Below are 15103 nucleotides of genomic sequence, written 5' to 3' on the forward strand. Positions count from 1 at the left end.
GTTGGTAATTGGGGATTTCAACTTTATTCTCCATGATACAGAAAATTTTAGTACACACCCCATAGATGCTAATGAAGCTTCCATATTCAATGAAAAGATCCTAAATTTGGATCTTATTGATCTTGGATTCTCTGGTTGTTCCTTTACTTGGTCAAACAAAAGAAAGGGCCATGCTCTTACTGAACAAAGACTGGATAGAGGTATAGCTAATGATAACTGGCTTGACATCTATCCAAACACCATTATTACAAATATGCTAGCCATTGGCTCTGATCATCACCCCATCTATTTAAATTTTAATCCTCATTGGAGTAATGGTAAGATTCCATTCAAATTCTTTGGTCCTTGGTTAGACCATGCTGACTGCAGAAAAATCATTGTTGCATGTTGGAAAAAGGCTACTCCTGGCTCAAGTGCTTTCTCAATTTCCAGAAAACTTAAAGACATCAAACTTCAAATCAGAGTCTGGAACAAGGAAGTTTATGGAAACATCAAAACTAACATTTAAGAATGCAAGCAACACTTATAATGGATGCATACTCACTACTTCAGAGCAGACGGAGGACATGCCTAGCTGATGCTACAAAGCAGCTCAAAAATTGGCAAGACATAGAAGAGAAATTCTGGAAAACTAAGAGCAGAGATCAACTCATCAAGCTGGGAGATCAGAATACTAGTTACTTCCATAGAGCCACTAAAAGCAGAACAAGAAGGAATAAAATTGAATTTATCCAAAATGAGGAGGGCAACTGGATCACTGAGTATCAAGAGGTTAAAGAATGCTTTACCAATCATTTCTCTAAGATGGAAACAGCTGAAACAACAAACCCCACTTATGAAATCATCAACCTTATACCACTAGCCATAACTCTTGAAGACAACATAACCCTCAACAGAAAACCTGAACCTGAAGAAATTAAAGTTATCTTATTTAGTATGGTAAATGACACATCTCCAGAGCCAGATGGATTCCCACCTAATTTCTTCAAACTCAACTGGGATATCATTGGTAATGACATTGTCTCAATGGTTCAACACTTCTTCCTCTCTGGTCACCTTCTCAAGGAGATGAATGCCACCTTCATAGCCCTCATCCCCAAATTAGATAACCCTACTTCCCCTAGTCATTTCAGACAAATCAGCCTTTGTAAAACTACCTACAAAATCATATCTAAACTCCTAGCTCAGAGAATGAAGCTCTTCCTTAAAAAAATCATATACCCTTACCAATTTGCTTTCATCCCTAGAAGGCATATATCTGACAACATAGTTATTGATCATGAAATTATACACACCATGAGGTCTAAAAGAGGGAAAAAAAAGGCAATTCTGGTATTAGGAGAATAAAAATAGATATGGCAAAATCTTTTGACAGAGTAGACTGGGGTTTCTTAATGACCATTATGAAGAAAATTGGTTTTAGTGACCAGTGGTGCAACAAGATCTTTCGATGCATATCAACCTCCACCTCAGATATCCTCATCAATGGTTCACCTGACAAATTCTTCAAGCCTTCCAGAGGTCTCTAGCAAGGTGATCCTTTATCACCTTATCTTTTCTTATTCTGCATGGAATCCCTCTCAAGGACACTTCCACATGCTGAGGAGATGGGTATTATCAATGGAATCAAGATCTGCAAAGATACACCATCTATCAGTCACCTCCTCTTTGCCGATGATTGCATGATATTTTGCAAAGCAAACATTACTGAAGCCCAAAATATAATGCAACTGTTACATATATTTGGAAGCACATCTGGGAAGCTAATTAACTTTCATAAATCTGGAGTCTTCTTCAGCAAAAACACTAACTCATACCTCATTCCTCAAATCAGCAATACTATGGGAGTTCAAGTGCTTCAGTTGGATGATAAATACCTAGGATCTCCTCTTTTCACTCATAGAAGCAAATTAAATTCTTTCAAGCTTGGAGTAGAAAAATTGACGCTGAGACTTACTGGCTGGAAACATACACCTCTAAATCCTGCTGGCAGAGAAGTAATCATCAAATATGTGACATACTCATCTTGCATTTACCAAATGAACTGCTTTAAGGTACCTAAAAAAACCTGCAAAGACATCAACAATCTTCAAAGAGACTTCTTCTGGGGAAAGAATATAGAAAACCCTTCTGGTTATTATCCTAAATCCTGGACAGCAGTGTGCAAGCCAAAAGAAATGGGAGGACTAGGTTTCATGAATATGGAGTTATTCAACAGCTCTATGATCACAAAAATTGGATGGAGACTTGAGAAGGATAAAGATTCCATATAGTACAAGCTGATGGATGCCAAATATCTCTTAGGCAGAAATGTTCTTAGCATGGATGCAAAATCAAAGGATGGGGATTCCTGGATTTGGAAAGGAATTCTGGAAGGCATCAGCAACATACAACAACACTGCTCCTGGAGAATTGGAAATGGTATAAAGATCAAAATCTGGGAAGATATATGGATCCCAAATACCAACTCAAGACTACCAAAACCCCAGAACTGCCCACAGTACATTGAAAAGCTAGAATCTCTGCTTCTTCCATATGGAACCTGGAATGTAGTTCAAGTCTCTACTTTTTTCAGCATTGAGGAGGCTGTAGTGATTACATTGTAGACACACCCTAATGAAGAAGATAGAATAATATGGAATCTCAATAATACTGGAGTGTTCCCTGTCAAAGAGATGTACAAGGCAAAAATTGGTCACCTCTACAAAAATGACACTCAAATTGGAAACTGGGAAGCCATTTGGAACATGGATGTGACTCTAGTCATCAAAATCTTTATATGGAAATGTGCACATGGAATTCTTCCCACTAATGCCAAAACAGCTAGCATACTTCATTACATCAATCCTTTATGCACTGTTTGCAATAGTGGGGAAGAAGAAACCATGTCTCACTTGTTTCTGAATTGTCCTGCTGCTACTTTGGTGTGGCAGGAAGTCCTTGGCCCCTCTCATACTCTCTTTGATAACAATACCATCTTTATTGACTGGTTGAATTCATGGTTCCATTTTGGAAACACTAGCTCTACACGCAGCATTTATGCCACCACTTGTTGGTATATTTGGAAAGCTAGATGTGATTTCACTTTCAAACAAACTCAGCCTAATGTGGGAGTTACTACTCTCAGGATCAAGCAACATTTGTGCAACCATAATAGAATACATGTTATGCAGGATCATGTTATGAACAATTTCCCTCTTTTATCTGAGGAAACTGACATTGCTTTGCAACAAGGCACTACTCCTTACACTTGGAATGCAGAAGCAGGGTTTGGGAAGCATATCAGTATATGCCCAATACCAGACTCTAAGAATTCTTTTCACTATACTGCTCTAACTATGACAGATTTTGCAGGAAACATCATTGGCGCTAGAGGATATCCGGGACACTATGGAGAAGGGGAGCCACAGGAGGGGCAGACCTAGCATTCCAGTGGACCAAAGAAATGCAGCACACAAACAACGCAATATCTGCTGAATCAATGGAACATTCTAGTTCAATTTAAGTTGCTATACCATGAAGCTGCTCAAGGAAGATTTTATTTTAAGTACCATGAAAGAAGACACGGTCAAGAAAACAGTAATAGAAATATGGTCATAAAACCCATATATTTTGTTTTACTAAATCTTAGCATCATCCAACGTAGTAGGAATATAGATGCATTTAAATTAGCTCTTTCATGTAAGAACAATGCTAGCAGGCTGAGTGGTGCACCCAGAACTAACGCCAATACAACTCTATTGTACTGTTCTTAGTGCCTTTCTAGGCCTAAGCTTTTCCTATATGGAAAAAAAGGTTCCTTGATGGTTGCACCTTGGGAAAACTTTGATAGCTCGGGCTAATTGGAGTCGGCAGCCAAGTTCCTTGAAAACTTTGATAGTACGACAACAATAGAACAACGGGGATAGTAAATGGTTATGTAAATAGCCTTAGAAGAAGTATAATGACGCCAGTTCCAAAGCAGCAGAAATAATGTGAGATACGGGATGTCCAAATACATTTAAAGGTGAGCGTGCAAGAAATGCACTAAACTTTAAATAAAAATAGAGAAAAGAATGCTGAAAGAGTAGGTGATCCGAAATTCTGTACTATGCTCAAGTGGCTAGCCTTCGGAAAGAGTTGACTAGTCCACAAAAATAGGTAACAAAACAGAGAAGGGAAAAAAAAAGTCTAATTAATTACTAGTATTTTTTCTCTTAAACCCATCCAGAAAAACTGGATTATAGAGATATTCCTAGATAAATATAAATAACAAAGAACCCAACTTGCAGAAGATGAGAGTTGTACACATTAAGCACTATATCACGATGTAGAAACAAAGCATCTTTCATCCTAATCATGGCATCTAGTCTCTAGGAACTCTATTCCACTCCAAGTCGGTGGGAGGACCACCATATTCGAATCACATTGTAACTGACAGATGTCCGGACTGGATGAATAGAAGAAAATCCGTAAATTGAAAGAAAAAACCCAGGGCTATATGCAAAACTTATGCAGGACTATGAGCAGTTCCAGATTTGTCTGTGTCCATTGGCTCGCCTTCAGCGAATTCACCCTCTGCTGCGCTCTCATCAACTTCAGCACCATTGGTTTGGGGTTCGGGAGTGCTTTGTGGTGGAGGTGATGGTGATTCCGCTGGAGTTGGTGGCTTTGGCGCTGCTGGCTTGGGTTTCGTCATCACTGGCCTGCAAAACCTGTTCCAAAAGAACAAAAAAAACATATTCATAACTCAGAAGAAAGGAGATTTACTATCTATTTGCCAAAAAAAAAAGTGAACACTCAGGGAAATTGTATGTACCTATCAAGGGCGTCTGCCTTCCTTTTAACGTCAGCAGACAACAATACTGGGTTAGCATATTTAGGCAGAGAGTCTTGCTGCTGCTGCTTCTCTCTCAACCATGCTTCTGCCTCCACACACTCCTTAATAACCTGCCACATTACGAATATGAAATATGAGGAATATAATGGCGTTACATTGATTCATTTAGGGAAATAACGATGTGTCATCCAGCTATTTAACAGAGTCAACCAAAAGGATTACCTTCTCTTTCTCAGCCAGGTCAATGTGCTCAAATTTAGGATCATTGGACATAGCTGCCTCCTTGAAGCTGTTGAAGCAATATGTAAGTTGGTCAATGACTGGTCCCCTTTCAGTAGACTCCTTGTAACGCTCCTCAATAGGATCGCCTTGCTGTTAGTTCCATCATCCATAACACGTGTGAACATATTGATAAAAAAAAGAACAGATTGAAACACATACTATTGGAGAGAGAGAAGAGAAAAGCTAACCTTCTTTAGTTCCTCAAGTTTGGCAACGTAAACACCTTTTGTTTCATCTTCACCGTCTTCATACAACCAGTCTTCCACAGTTTGAAGTTTAGAAATTAATTCCTCCTTCTCTTGTTCAGTAACAAATCCGTGATACTTGTCGTTAAGCTGAACATTAGAAGAAAAATATACAATCAATGATAAAGAATGATAAAGAATTAGAAACATGGTAGATAGCAAATTAATTATAAAAACTGGTCCTTACCTTGTTCCTCATGTCATAAACATATGCTTCAACAGCGTTCTTCTTGTCCTTAGTTTCTTCCATGACTCTGTCTTGCAGAGCCATTTCAAATTCCTTCTCGGTTGCCTTCTGTACATCAAGAGGCAACATCCCCCCATAAACCAACTCCGAAACTGGGACATTTGTTTTCTTTACCTTTCTTTTAGGAGCTTCAACCTGCAAAAGCAATCAACAAATAAGAATTCTATGACCCCTAACTTCCAGATGAAATCACAATGAGATTAATCAAATGCATGTCTTTCCAGTTTCCACCAAGTTGAGAACTTGAGAACTTAATTGCTCAACCCAAGAGAAAAACATTGCACAAATATAAAACCGTAGAGAGACAGTCACCTTAGCATCAGTTTCCATCTCCACAGGCTTCTCTCCAGACTCGGGTGCACCATTTTCAACTCCATCCTTGGCATCTTGCATATTGACATCAACTCCGGCAGGTGCTGCATCTTGTGATGCATCAGTCTCCAACTTGGCAGGCTCCTTTGAAACTGGAACATCTGACTCTTCTTCTTCTAGAAGCTGGAATAACCAAATGAATTTCCAAGTTAGGACGAATGAATTGACATGTGCATAATTTTGCATACCAACATTGAATTATGAAGGCGTACAAAACTTACCGTTGCTGAATCAATAGAGACAATGCCATGGAGATTCAATCGGGCTTTAACTTTCAGCTTTGAACGCTCACCATTCTTGGATTGAAAAGGACCAATCTATCAAAATCAAAAAAACAAATCAAGGTTAGCAGTGTATCCTATAAGCATCAGAAACTGTAAACAATTAAGTACTATCGGCAGGTCAGTTACCGTGTACGTGCTAATCTTTGCTGGTACTTGCAACTCAGCTGCATCAGCATACTGAACATCAATGGTGAATGTTCCTTGCCTAAAGAATGTCAAGGCCTTAACACTAGGCAATGGGTTTCCTTTTGGGAAGACAAGAGTATTCTGTTGGTGATCTGCAGCTGCGGAATCAGAATCAGGTGAAGAACCCTTCCAGGACAAGGCGATTGGCATCGGAAAGCTCTCATGGACCTGCAAAGAATGCAGAATGAACATTCATTAATGAAACCATATGTACAAAAGAATATTTTTAGAGAAAGCAAACCATTAATAGCACATAACAACCAAGATGATAAAAGCTTATGTGTCAGCGAACTATACTCTACTGCTAATAATTCCATGACTCACTACTTCTATGTGGTTCGCTTGATGTCATGTCATACACGCATAAAATTCGGCATGCGATAAATAAACAATAACAATCAAAATAGAGAAAATTCTGAAGTTAACCAAACACACATGGTCTAGGAAGGCAAAAATATTGAGCTGCCTCTCGAGCTAAACACAAGAAACAAATATATTGATCTGCCTCCAGAGCTAGATACAAGGACCGAATATGAAAAACTGTTGTCCTATGGAGTGTACATAGGCCATCATACTAAAGAGCATATAGTTCAAATACAACATGACACGGCTAAAATATGGATAGGAGATTATACCTGAAATTCCCGCACTTTGAATGTGGGACTAAGAATTGCACACTGAAGAGCACATCCACGGGCAACACACTCACTGGCATTCATGGTACGCCTTGGTTCCTTCCCAAAGAATTCTGTCAAGATTTTCATGATTGCTGGCACTCGAGAACCTGAACCAACAACCTCAACTGAATGAATGTTTTCAACAGTTAGCCCAGCTTCAAAGAGAGCTTTTTCCAGAGGCCTCTTCACACGCTCCAAAATTGGGATACTTATCTGTTCAAACTCTTCCCTCTTAATAAATCCCCTGACATCTTTCTCTTCCATCAAGCACTCGATATTCAAAGGTGCCTCTGGATTAGCACTCAACATCTTCTTCAACTTCTCACAGGCTGTCCTTAGCCTTAAACAGGCCCTTGCATTCGAAGGCACATCGATTTTGTACTCTTCTCTGAACTTCCCAACAAAATGCTGGAAAAGAGCTTCATCAAAATCTCTGCCACCAAGTGAACGATCAAATCCATGAGCCAACACTTTCAGTTGACCTTTCTTGTACCCAGCAATACACACTTGCATACTCGCGTGACCAATATCAACAAAGGCGACGTTCAACTGATCATTCTCAGGCAAATCAGTCTTATAAATACCATATGCCAAAGCAGTAGCAGTAGTCTCGTGAAAGAGACGAAGAGGATGTAAACCAGCAATGGTTGCAGCATCCAAAACTGCTCTTCTTTGAAGATCAGTAAAATAAACTGGTATTCCAATACAACAGTCCACAACAGCTGTATTCAAATTCTTCTCTGCAATAACCTTCAAGTCTGAAAACACCATCCCCAGAACTTGGGTTGGAGTAAAAGCCCTAGACTCTCCCAAATATCGCACGTTAATCAAAGGATACCCATCAGGACCTTCAGTAACTGAAAAAGGCAAAGCTTTAATATCACGTTGAAGCTCTGGATCATTGAATTGACGACCAATCAATCTCTTAATCTGAGAAATCGAATTCTTAGGGTTCATCATAGTTGTAGCAGCTCCAGCTGTCCCAATAAACCTTTGTTTATCACCAAAGCAAACAATTGCTGGTGTTTCTCTCTTTGATTCATCGTTGAGAACAACATCAATACCTCTTTGTCTTGCTACAGCAACAATGCCACTCTCGTTACCAAAATCAAATCCAACAACACTCATACTTGCCGAGATTTAAATAACCCTTTTCGTCTAATTTATCTCTGCCAAAAAAAAAAAAAAATAACAACATCAATAACAGATCCAAAACCTAATTACAAACCAAATCTAATGCCCCAAAAACACAACAATAAGATTCAAATCAAAAAACATTACAAAAGCCGATCTAAATTAAAAACGTACAGATAACTCTAGGGTTAATACCTCCTAGATCATCAACTAGTCGAATGACATAAAAACATACCCTGACAAAGAATCTTAACCAAGATCGAGCCGTTTCACAAGAGATCTATAAACGATAAACAAAGACAATGAAGAAACATAAATTAGGTTTGGAGAAACCGTACCTTTGCGAATGAGCAAAGAGAGATTAACACAGAAAAGAGAATCTGACAGTGTTTTTGGAGAAGAAGAGAAGTATTTATGCCTCCTCTTTTTACGTTTTAGGTTTAGAGAAGTTGTTGTTTTTCAGTCGTGAAAGCACGAGAGAATATTTTAAGAGAGAGACTGAGGGGAAAAGGAGGGACTTTATATAGAAACGAAATCTCTTTTGTGTTCTAGAACCCTCTGTTAAGCCTTTGTTTGGAGGGGTTTGGAGGATTTTTGAGGTTGTTTGAGGGTAGATGTGTGAATGAAGAAAGTAATTATTTAAGGATGTGTTTTGGTATGAATTCTTGAATATTTGTTTACTGTTTTCTCGTGCTGTCTGTCACTTTGATGACCCAGGAAATATCGGGAATAGTCTGGACTGGACTGTGAAGTTCTAGAAAGATCTAAAAAGGGAAACGGCAGTGTTAGCCGTTAGGAGTTGGGGGTAGCATGTAGTGAAGTCAAGGATGGTAAATAACACGTTGTGTGAGTTTACTTTTCAACTGCAAGTCTATACAATGAATGTATGGATGGTGATGGCTTTTTGTGCTGGCTGGAAATAATAATTACTAAGAGCAGGGTTTGTGAATTCAATCGTATGTAGAATCGTGAATTGACGTAGTCTTTTTTCTTAACTAAAAAGGAAAAATATATTGAAAAAAAGAGGGTCTCTCAAGGTGACAGAGTTACAAAGAGAGTAACGACAAAACAAATATTGTCAAGGACACTGTACAATTACATTTCAATTACAAATCAAAGTAAAAAACGAAAATCCTTCAAAAAAACTTAGTGTGAAGAGCCCAATGAAACATAGTGCATTTGATAGCCATGATTAGTTGTTTACAGTTTCTGGACCTATTTGAGAAGCATCTATTGTTTCAAAAATTGACGTGTAATTGAAAGCAAGAAATTTATTTTGAGGAATTCAATCGTATGTAGAATCGTGAATTGACGTATAGTTGAAAGCAAGAAATTTATTCGACAAGGGTCAAATAGATATGTGGTGCATGCACTACTTATCACGGGTTAATTGATGGTTCTTGGTTGAGACAGTTATTTACGAACAAGAATTCATGTCAATAGATTTTTGTGATGAAAATATATTATCAGAATTTCGTGATAAAAATATATTACTATGAGTGAATCGTTCAGATTGATCTTAATTTAGTACGCGTTCTAGATGGCACAAGATCCGATTTGGCTTAAAAGTCGACTCGGTTTACTAAAAACATAAGCAAATTGTATGAGTCGATTCGCGAAACGTGTGACTCTACAAATTGTGACTAAGAGCATCTCTAAGGTTAAGGGCCAGAGTCATCCTACTTTGAGGTCTAAATACTTTTTTCTTGCAGATCATTTCTATCCGACAAATAAAAATAATACTTTTTTCGGGTCAGTTTCATCTAACAGTGATTAACAATATAAAAAGTAATTTTATTGGTAGAATTATTATGAAAAATATTAAATATGCGGACATAAACTTAGTCTTGGTCATGAAAAAAGTTTAAATTTGGCTCTTTTTCCCACCTTTATGATATAACATCCATATCATCTTTCCTAACAATTACGACACTTGCATTAGAGAATAATTATTCGTAGTAAAATCCTTAAGTTTTTATTGGTATATGTTTTTTAAACATTGATCCCGAGCATTTGATATTTGTTAGAGCACTGTTCGGTCGAACTCGCAAGCGTTGTTATCTCAAGCTTGTTTGTCAACGTTAGTGATCAAAATTATAAGTCTTGATTTCTAGTCTATAGTGATGTCTCGGACTAGGATAGATTGTGTAGTTGATCATTAGACTTCACGGCGTTCATCAATTGAAGACGAAGAACTACTAAGGAGAGCTTGTGGAACTTCATCAACAAAAGGTATGTGGAGACTAAACTCATCTATCACTTGGAAAGTCTATTTCTACTATTATCTCCTATATTGAGATAAAAGTCATATTACTATATAGTATTCGATTATGCACGTTTGAGATTTCGAGCTGAGTTTAACTCGCTTACATATTTCTCGAAATATGTCTTGGTAAGCTTTCGCTTCAACCAAGTTCATCTTATATTCTTGACGAAAGTCAAAAGATGATGAAAATCGCCGAGTAACATCTTACATGGTTTGTGTGATACAATCACTTGGTGTATACTTGGAATGTTTCGTTATGATTATTTCAATAAATTGAAAATTGCTTTGATGCTAATAGTGTGTGAAAACGGGTATTGTCATCCTCTAAGAAAGTTTCAATAATTGAATTAGAGTTTAGAGCACTTAACCAATATTGGTTATAAACATGTTATGCACTCTTTCATATATGTAATCCATGTCCGGGAACCATAGTATGCATCCCCGTATGTGTACCTGTTGGTTTGTGAAGTCCGGGAACCTAAGTACACGTACCCGTACGCGTACTGGTATAAGGTTCAGGTCCGGGAATTTCTGTTGGGTTTGGAGGTATGCGTACCCGTTCGCATACTGGCGAAAACCAAACTTGGTCCGGCTACTTAAGTATGCGTACCTGTTTGCATAATTGAGTGATTAAAGTTCTAAAATCGGTTGTGACATGAACTAATACATTTATATAATAAGGAATACATTATTTGCAAACTGGAGCTATAATTTTCACGAATTGATTCAAGTGAATCAAACCGATTTTGCTTCAATTGTGTTCTTGTATACTTCTATGAGAATATAGCAATTGAATAACTCTTTAACTAGTTTCATTTGAGTCATTTTAACTAGTTATGGTTAAGATGAATAAGGTTAATATGAGAGTATTCATATAGCTAACTTCGGTTAACTACTGTTGAGCCAACATAGTGTACATGTTTAGGTACGCTTACTCAAACCTAAATGAAGGTACATTTCATTTGTGTATAACAAGCTAAGTTCGATCTAACGGTTGAGAGACATTAGCTTGAATCTAATCATGTTTTTATCTAACGGTGAATATTGAATGCTTTTTACCAAGGTAATTTAGATTGCAAACCATGATTTGAAAACTATATAAGGGAGAACTCTAGCAAGTGGGAAACCTAATCCCCACACCTTCTGTGTGATATTAGTTTCGACTAGAGTCGATTCTCCTTTAACCTTAGGTTTTTCATGAAACCTTATAGGTTTACGACTTGAAGACTTCATTGGGATTGTGAAGCCAGACTCGACTATTTTCTCTGTAGTTGCGTGTTCTGATCTTACTTTTACTATCGTGATTGATTATTATCTCTGCTAAGATTTGCTTGAGATTTATCTCTGATATGTAAGATTAAAAGTAGTCAGAAACATCTTCGTCTCATCGTTTGTGATTTCATAACATCTTGTTTCGCTACCATATGATTAAGATTATTGTGAGGTGATTGATAATCCTACGCCGTTCTTGCGGAATATAAGTCTGGTTTACCAATTGGTTCCTGTGCACCTTGATTTATCAAAAGACGAAACAAAACTCGTAGGTATTTATGTGGGAGACAGATATATCTATTCCAATAGACTCTTCTGTGTGAGACAAATTTGTTTATCAAGTCTTCGACTTTGGGTCGTAGCAACTCTTGGTTGTGCATGAGATCGGCTAAGGGAATCAAGTGCGTAGAATCATGTTGGGGTTCAGAGACGTAAGGAGTGCAATTGTACCTTGATCAATGTGAGATTGATTATGGCTCAACTACATTCCATTCCGAAGTTCATTGGTAGTAGGCTAGTGTCTGTAGCGGCTTAATATAGTGTGGTCTTCAAAGTTGGACTAGGTCTCGGGGTTTTTCTGCATTTGCAGTTTTCCTCGTTAACAAAATTCTGGTGTCTGTGTTATTTCTTTTCCGCGTTATATTTTTTTATATAATAGAAATATCATAGGTTGTGCGTAAGTTCAATCAATTATGAATCCAACCTTTGGTTGTTGATTATATTGATTTACACTTGAACATTGGTCTTTCATACCGTTCAAGTTGTTTCACATAATAATCAGGCTCTCAGATTTCTATTTGTTTGATTTGCTAATTACATTGTGAAACATAGGTATAACTCTTTGATATACTTTTTTATAGATTGACTCTGACTTTCTAGTTGATTCTCTTGAAAGTATATTGGAGTTTGTGTATTCAGATTGTTGAACGAAATATTGGGTGTGGTTATTAGACCCACGCTTTTTCAATTGGTATCAGAGCAGGCAAACAGTTTAAGACCTCATAAGTCTGTGTTTGTAGCGATCTGAATATGGACAGAAGTGCTATCTCTATAAACGTACCACTAGTCTTCGATGACTCAAATTACTTATGGTGGAAAATTTTTATGCATGCATTTCTTCAAGCGTGTGATTTTCAATCATGGTTTTATGTGGTTAATGGCTAGGATCCTCCGGAAGTTACATAAGGCGATGTAATAGTTCCAAATGACATTGGAAAATATGATGATACCGAGATTCTTGCTGCAAGGCAAAATCCTGACGGATTAAATGCTATCATCCATGCCATTACCCTAGAGCTCCAACATCATGTGACTACTTGCACAAATCTAAAGATGCTTGGGATATCTTAGGAACCGTATTTGAAGGGAATACTTGTGAAAAGGAAGATAGGCTTCAAAACCTAAATTCTGATTGGGAAAACCTTCGTATGGCAGATAAAGATTCATTTGATGAGTTTAATCATAAAGTATCTGAAATTGTTAATGCATCTTTTGCATTGGGTAAGAATTTTCCTGAAAAGGACTTTGTGATGAAAATTCTCAGAACGTTGTCATCTAGATTCGATTCTAAGAAGCATGCCATCGATGAGGGAGATAACCTTGACACTCTTCCATGAATTCTCTTGTTGGAAAGTTAAAAGAACTTGATCAAGATCAATACAGTCAGAATGTCTGCGTTCAATGTTGTGACCATTACAAGTGTAGCTTTAACCTGTCATGGGCTGATGCAAGTTGTTCTAATCAATCTGATCCTAACAAATCACTGATTACACAAATGATCAAGAATATTGTGAAGAAAAGCAAGGGATCTGAGAGACTTCTTCTCTCTCTGTTACTTTTGATGATTCAGTTCAAGAAGAAATATCTCAGGGTGTCAATCATATACATACTCCCGAAGCATGTTCATAAGTTTCAGCCTTCTCGACAGAAGTTTCCATTAACTCAAATTCTGATTCAGGATACGAGTCTGACATTGAGATTTTAAAATTCTTGGATAAAAGTGAATAAATTCACAAAGAAAATCTTAACTAAAGATTTTATTGGAGAAACCTGAATCATCACTTCAGGTGAAAACTCTTGAGATCAATTGTCTTAATGATGAATTCACCAGAACTTTATCTCTGAAAGAAAAAAAGATTAATTCTCTCAAGTGTGACCTGCAAAGGTTGTCAGGAAGCTCCGACAAGATTTCAGCAATGTTATTTGGTCAAAAGGCTTTTGGGAACACAAAAGGTTTAGGGTTCAAAAATAAGACTGTGAGTACAATCAACTCATTTCCGGCCGGTTCTGGAACATCTAGTCTCGAAAGTTGTGATAAACAGAAGTCATCTCTAAAAAGCAAACACTCTTCTCTATTGTGCTCGTTTAGTGGAAGTGCAAGTCATGTTCAAAGTAAGTTATTAGAGCATAGCTTGGTTGAACCCACCAAGCGTTGGTATGTCAAGTTTGGTTGTCATTTTTTGTGAATCAAAACTCATTTTAAGAGTTGCTTGATTATGTACTAGAGTCAACTTCGTATAGGATATGAGACATTACAAGTATTGCGAAGACTCGAAGAAGTGAAGAAGTAAGAAGCTACAATGACAACATCATCCTTCCACTTGAGGTTAGTGATATTTGACTTGAACTATTTCATTCCCTAACGTATCTTTCAAGTCGTGCATATTGAAAATGAAACTGTGAAGCATGAACACTCTAGATAGACATAGTATTAAGGAATACAATATGAAGTTTACTGCTTAACCATTAAACTTTGTAGATAGGACATCGACATAATCTTTAAATGCTATTGTGATAATGTATGGGTATGAGGTGAGGATTTCATCCTAGGAAACAATGTTTTACATGTGTTTTAAGGAAATAAGTTCATAAACTTGTTTATGAATCGAAAAGGAAATCGCCAGGCGTTATTGGGATTGTTATTCATTGCATATCTTGTGAACATACAATATGTGTGATTTAATGTAACCGCTCACGACTTGTTTGTGTTCTTGGTAAAACTATTCACAAAGGCCTGACTTATGTATTGTTATGACTTTTAATAGTGAAACCGATCTTAAGTAATCACCTAAGATGGTATGACCGATTTGTGATTTGTTGAACCGAATCTGGGTAAAGGGGAACCGATCCTATGAAGAGGTGCAACACATCACAAAAGGGAATCGATCCTTGTATTAGGTGCAACAAGTTTGTAGCAGAAAGGGGAATCGATTTTATGGACATGTGCAACACGTTTTTAGACAAAGGGGAACCGATCCTATGGACATGTGCAACAAATATAAGGTAGATACCATATATGTATGGGGAACCGATCCTAGTA

General features: G+C 37.4%; 1 protein-coding gene across 1 annotated transcript; it reads right to left on the reverse strand.

The window, feature by feature from the left end:
- Positions 1–4067: 4067 nt before the first annotated feature.
- Positions 4068–8281, reverse strand: LOC113303714 (heat shock 70 kDa protein 15-like). Its single transcript, XM_026552776.1, has 9 exons — positions 7071–8281; positions 6376–6603; positions 6187–6282; positions 5906–6088; positions 5534–5728; positions 5290–5436; positions 5042–5191; positions 4799–4929; positions 4068–4694 (listed from the first exon to the last, which is right to left on the reverse strand). Exons 1-9 carry the CDS (start codon positions 8238–8240, stop codon positions 4490–4492), a joined length of 2505 nt encoding a protein of 834 aa, XP_026408561.1. The 5' UTR covers positions 8241–8281; the 3' UTR covers positions 4068–4489.
- Between the last annotated feature and the right edge of the window lie 6822 nt (positions 8282–15103).

Source organism: Papaver somniferum, chromosome 8 (assembly GCF_003573695.1).
Source record: "Papaver somniferum cultivar HN1 chromosome 8, ASM357369v1, whole genome shotgun sequence".
Lineage (NCBI taxonomy): Eukaryota > Viridiplantae > Streptophyta > Magnoliopsida > Ranunculales > Papaveraceae > Papaver > Papaver somniferum.

Bases quoted from the DNA above. Each gene is read 5' to 3' on its own strand.
- LOC113303714 (XM_026552776.1), bottom strand. From the start codon at position 8,240: ATGAGTGTTGTTGGATTTGATTTTGGTAACGAGAGTGGCATTGTTGCT. The intron at 6,089-6,186 runs GTAAGTTTTGTA...TGGTTATTCCAG, and splicing joins TCTCTATTGATTCAGCAACG to CTTCTAGAAGAAGAAGAGTC. The intron at 5,192-5,289 runs GTTAGCTTTTCT...TGGAACTAACAG, and splicing joins AACTTGAGGAACTAAAGAAG to CAAGGCGATCCTATTGAGGA.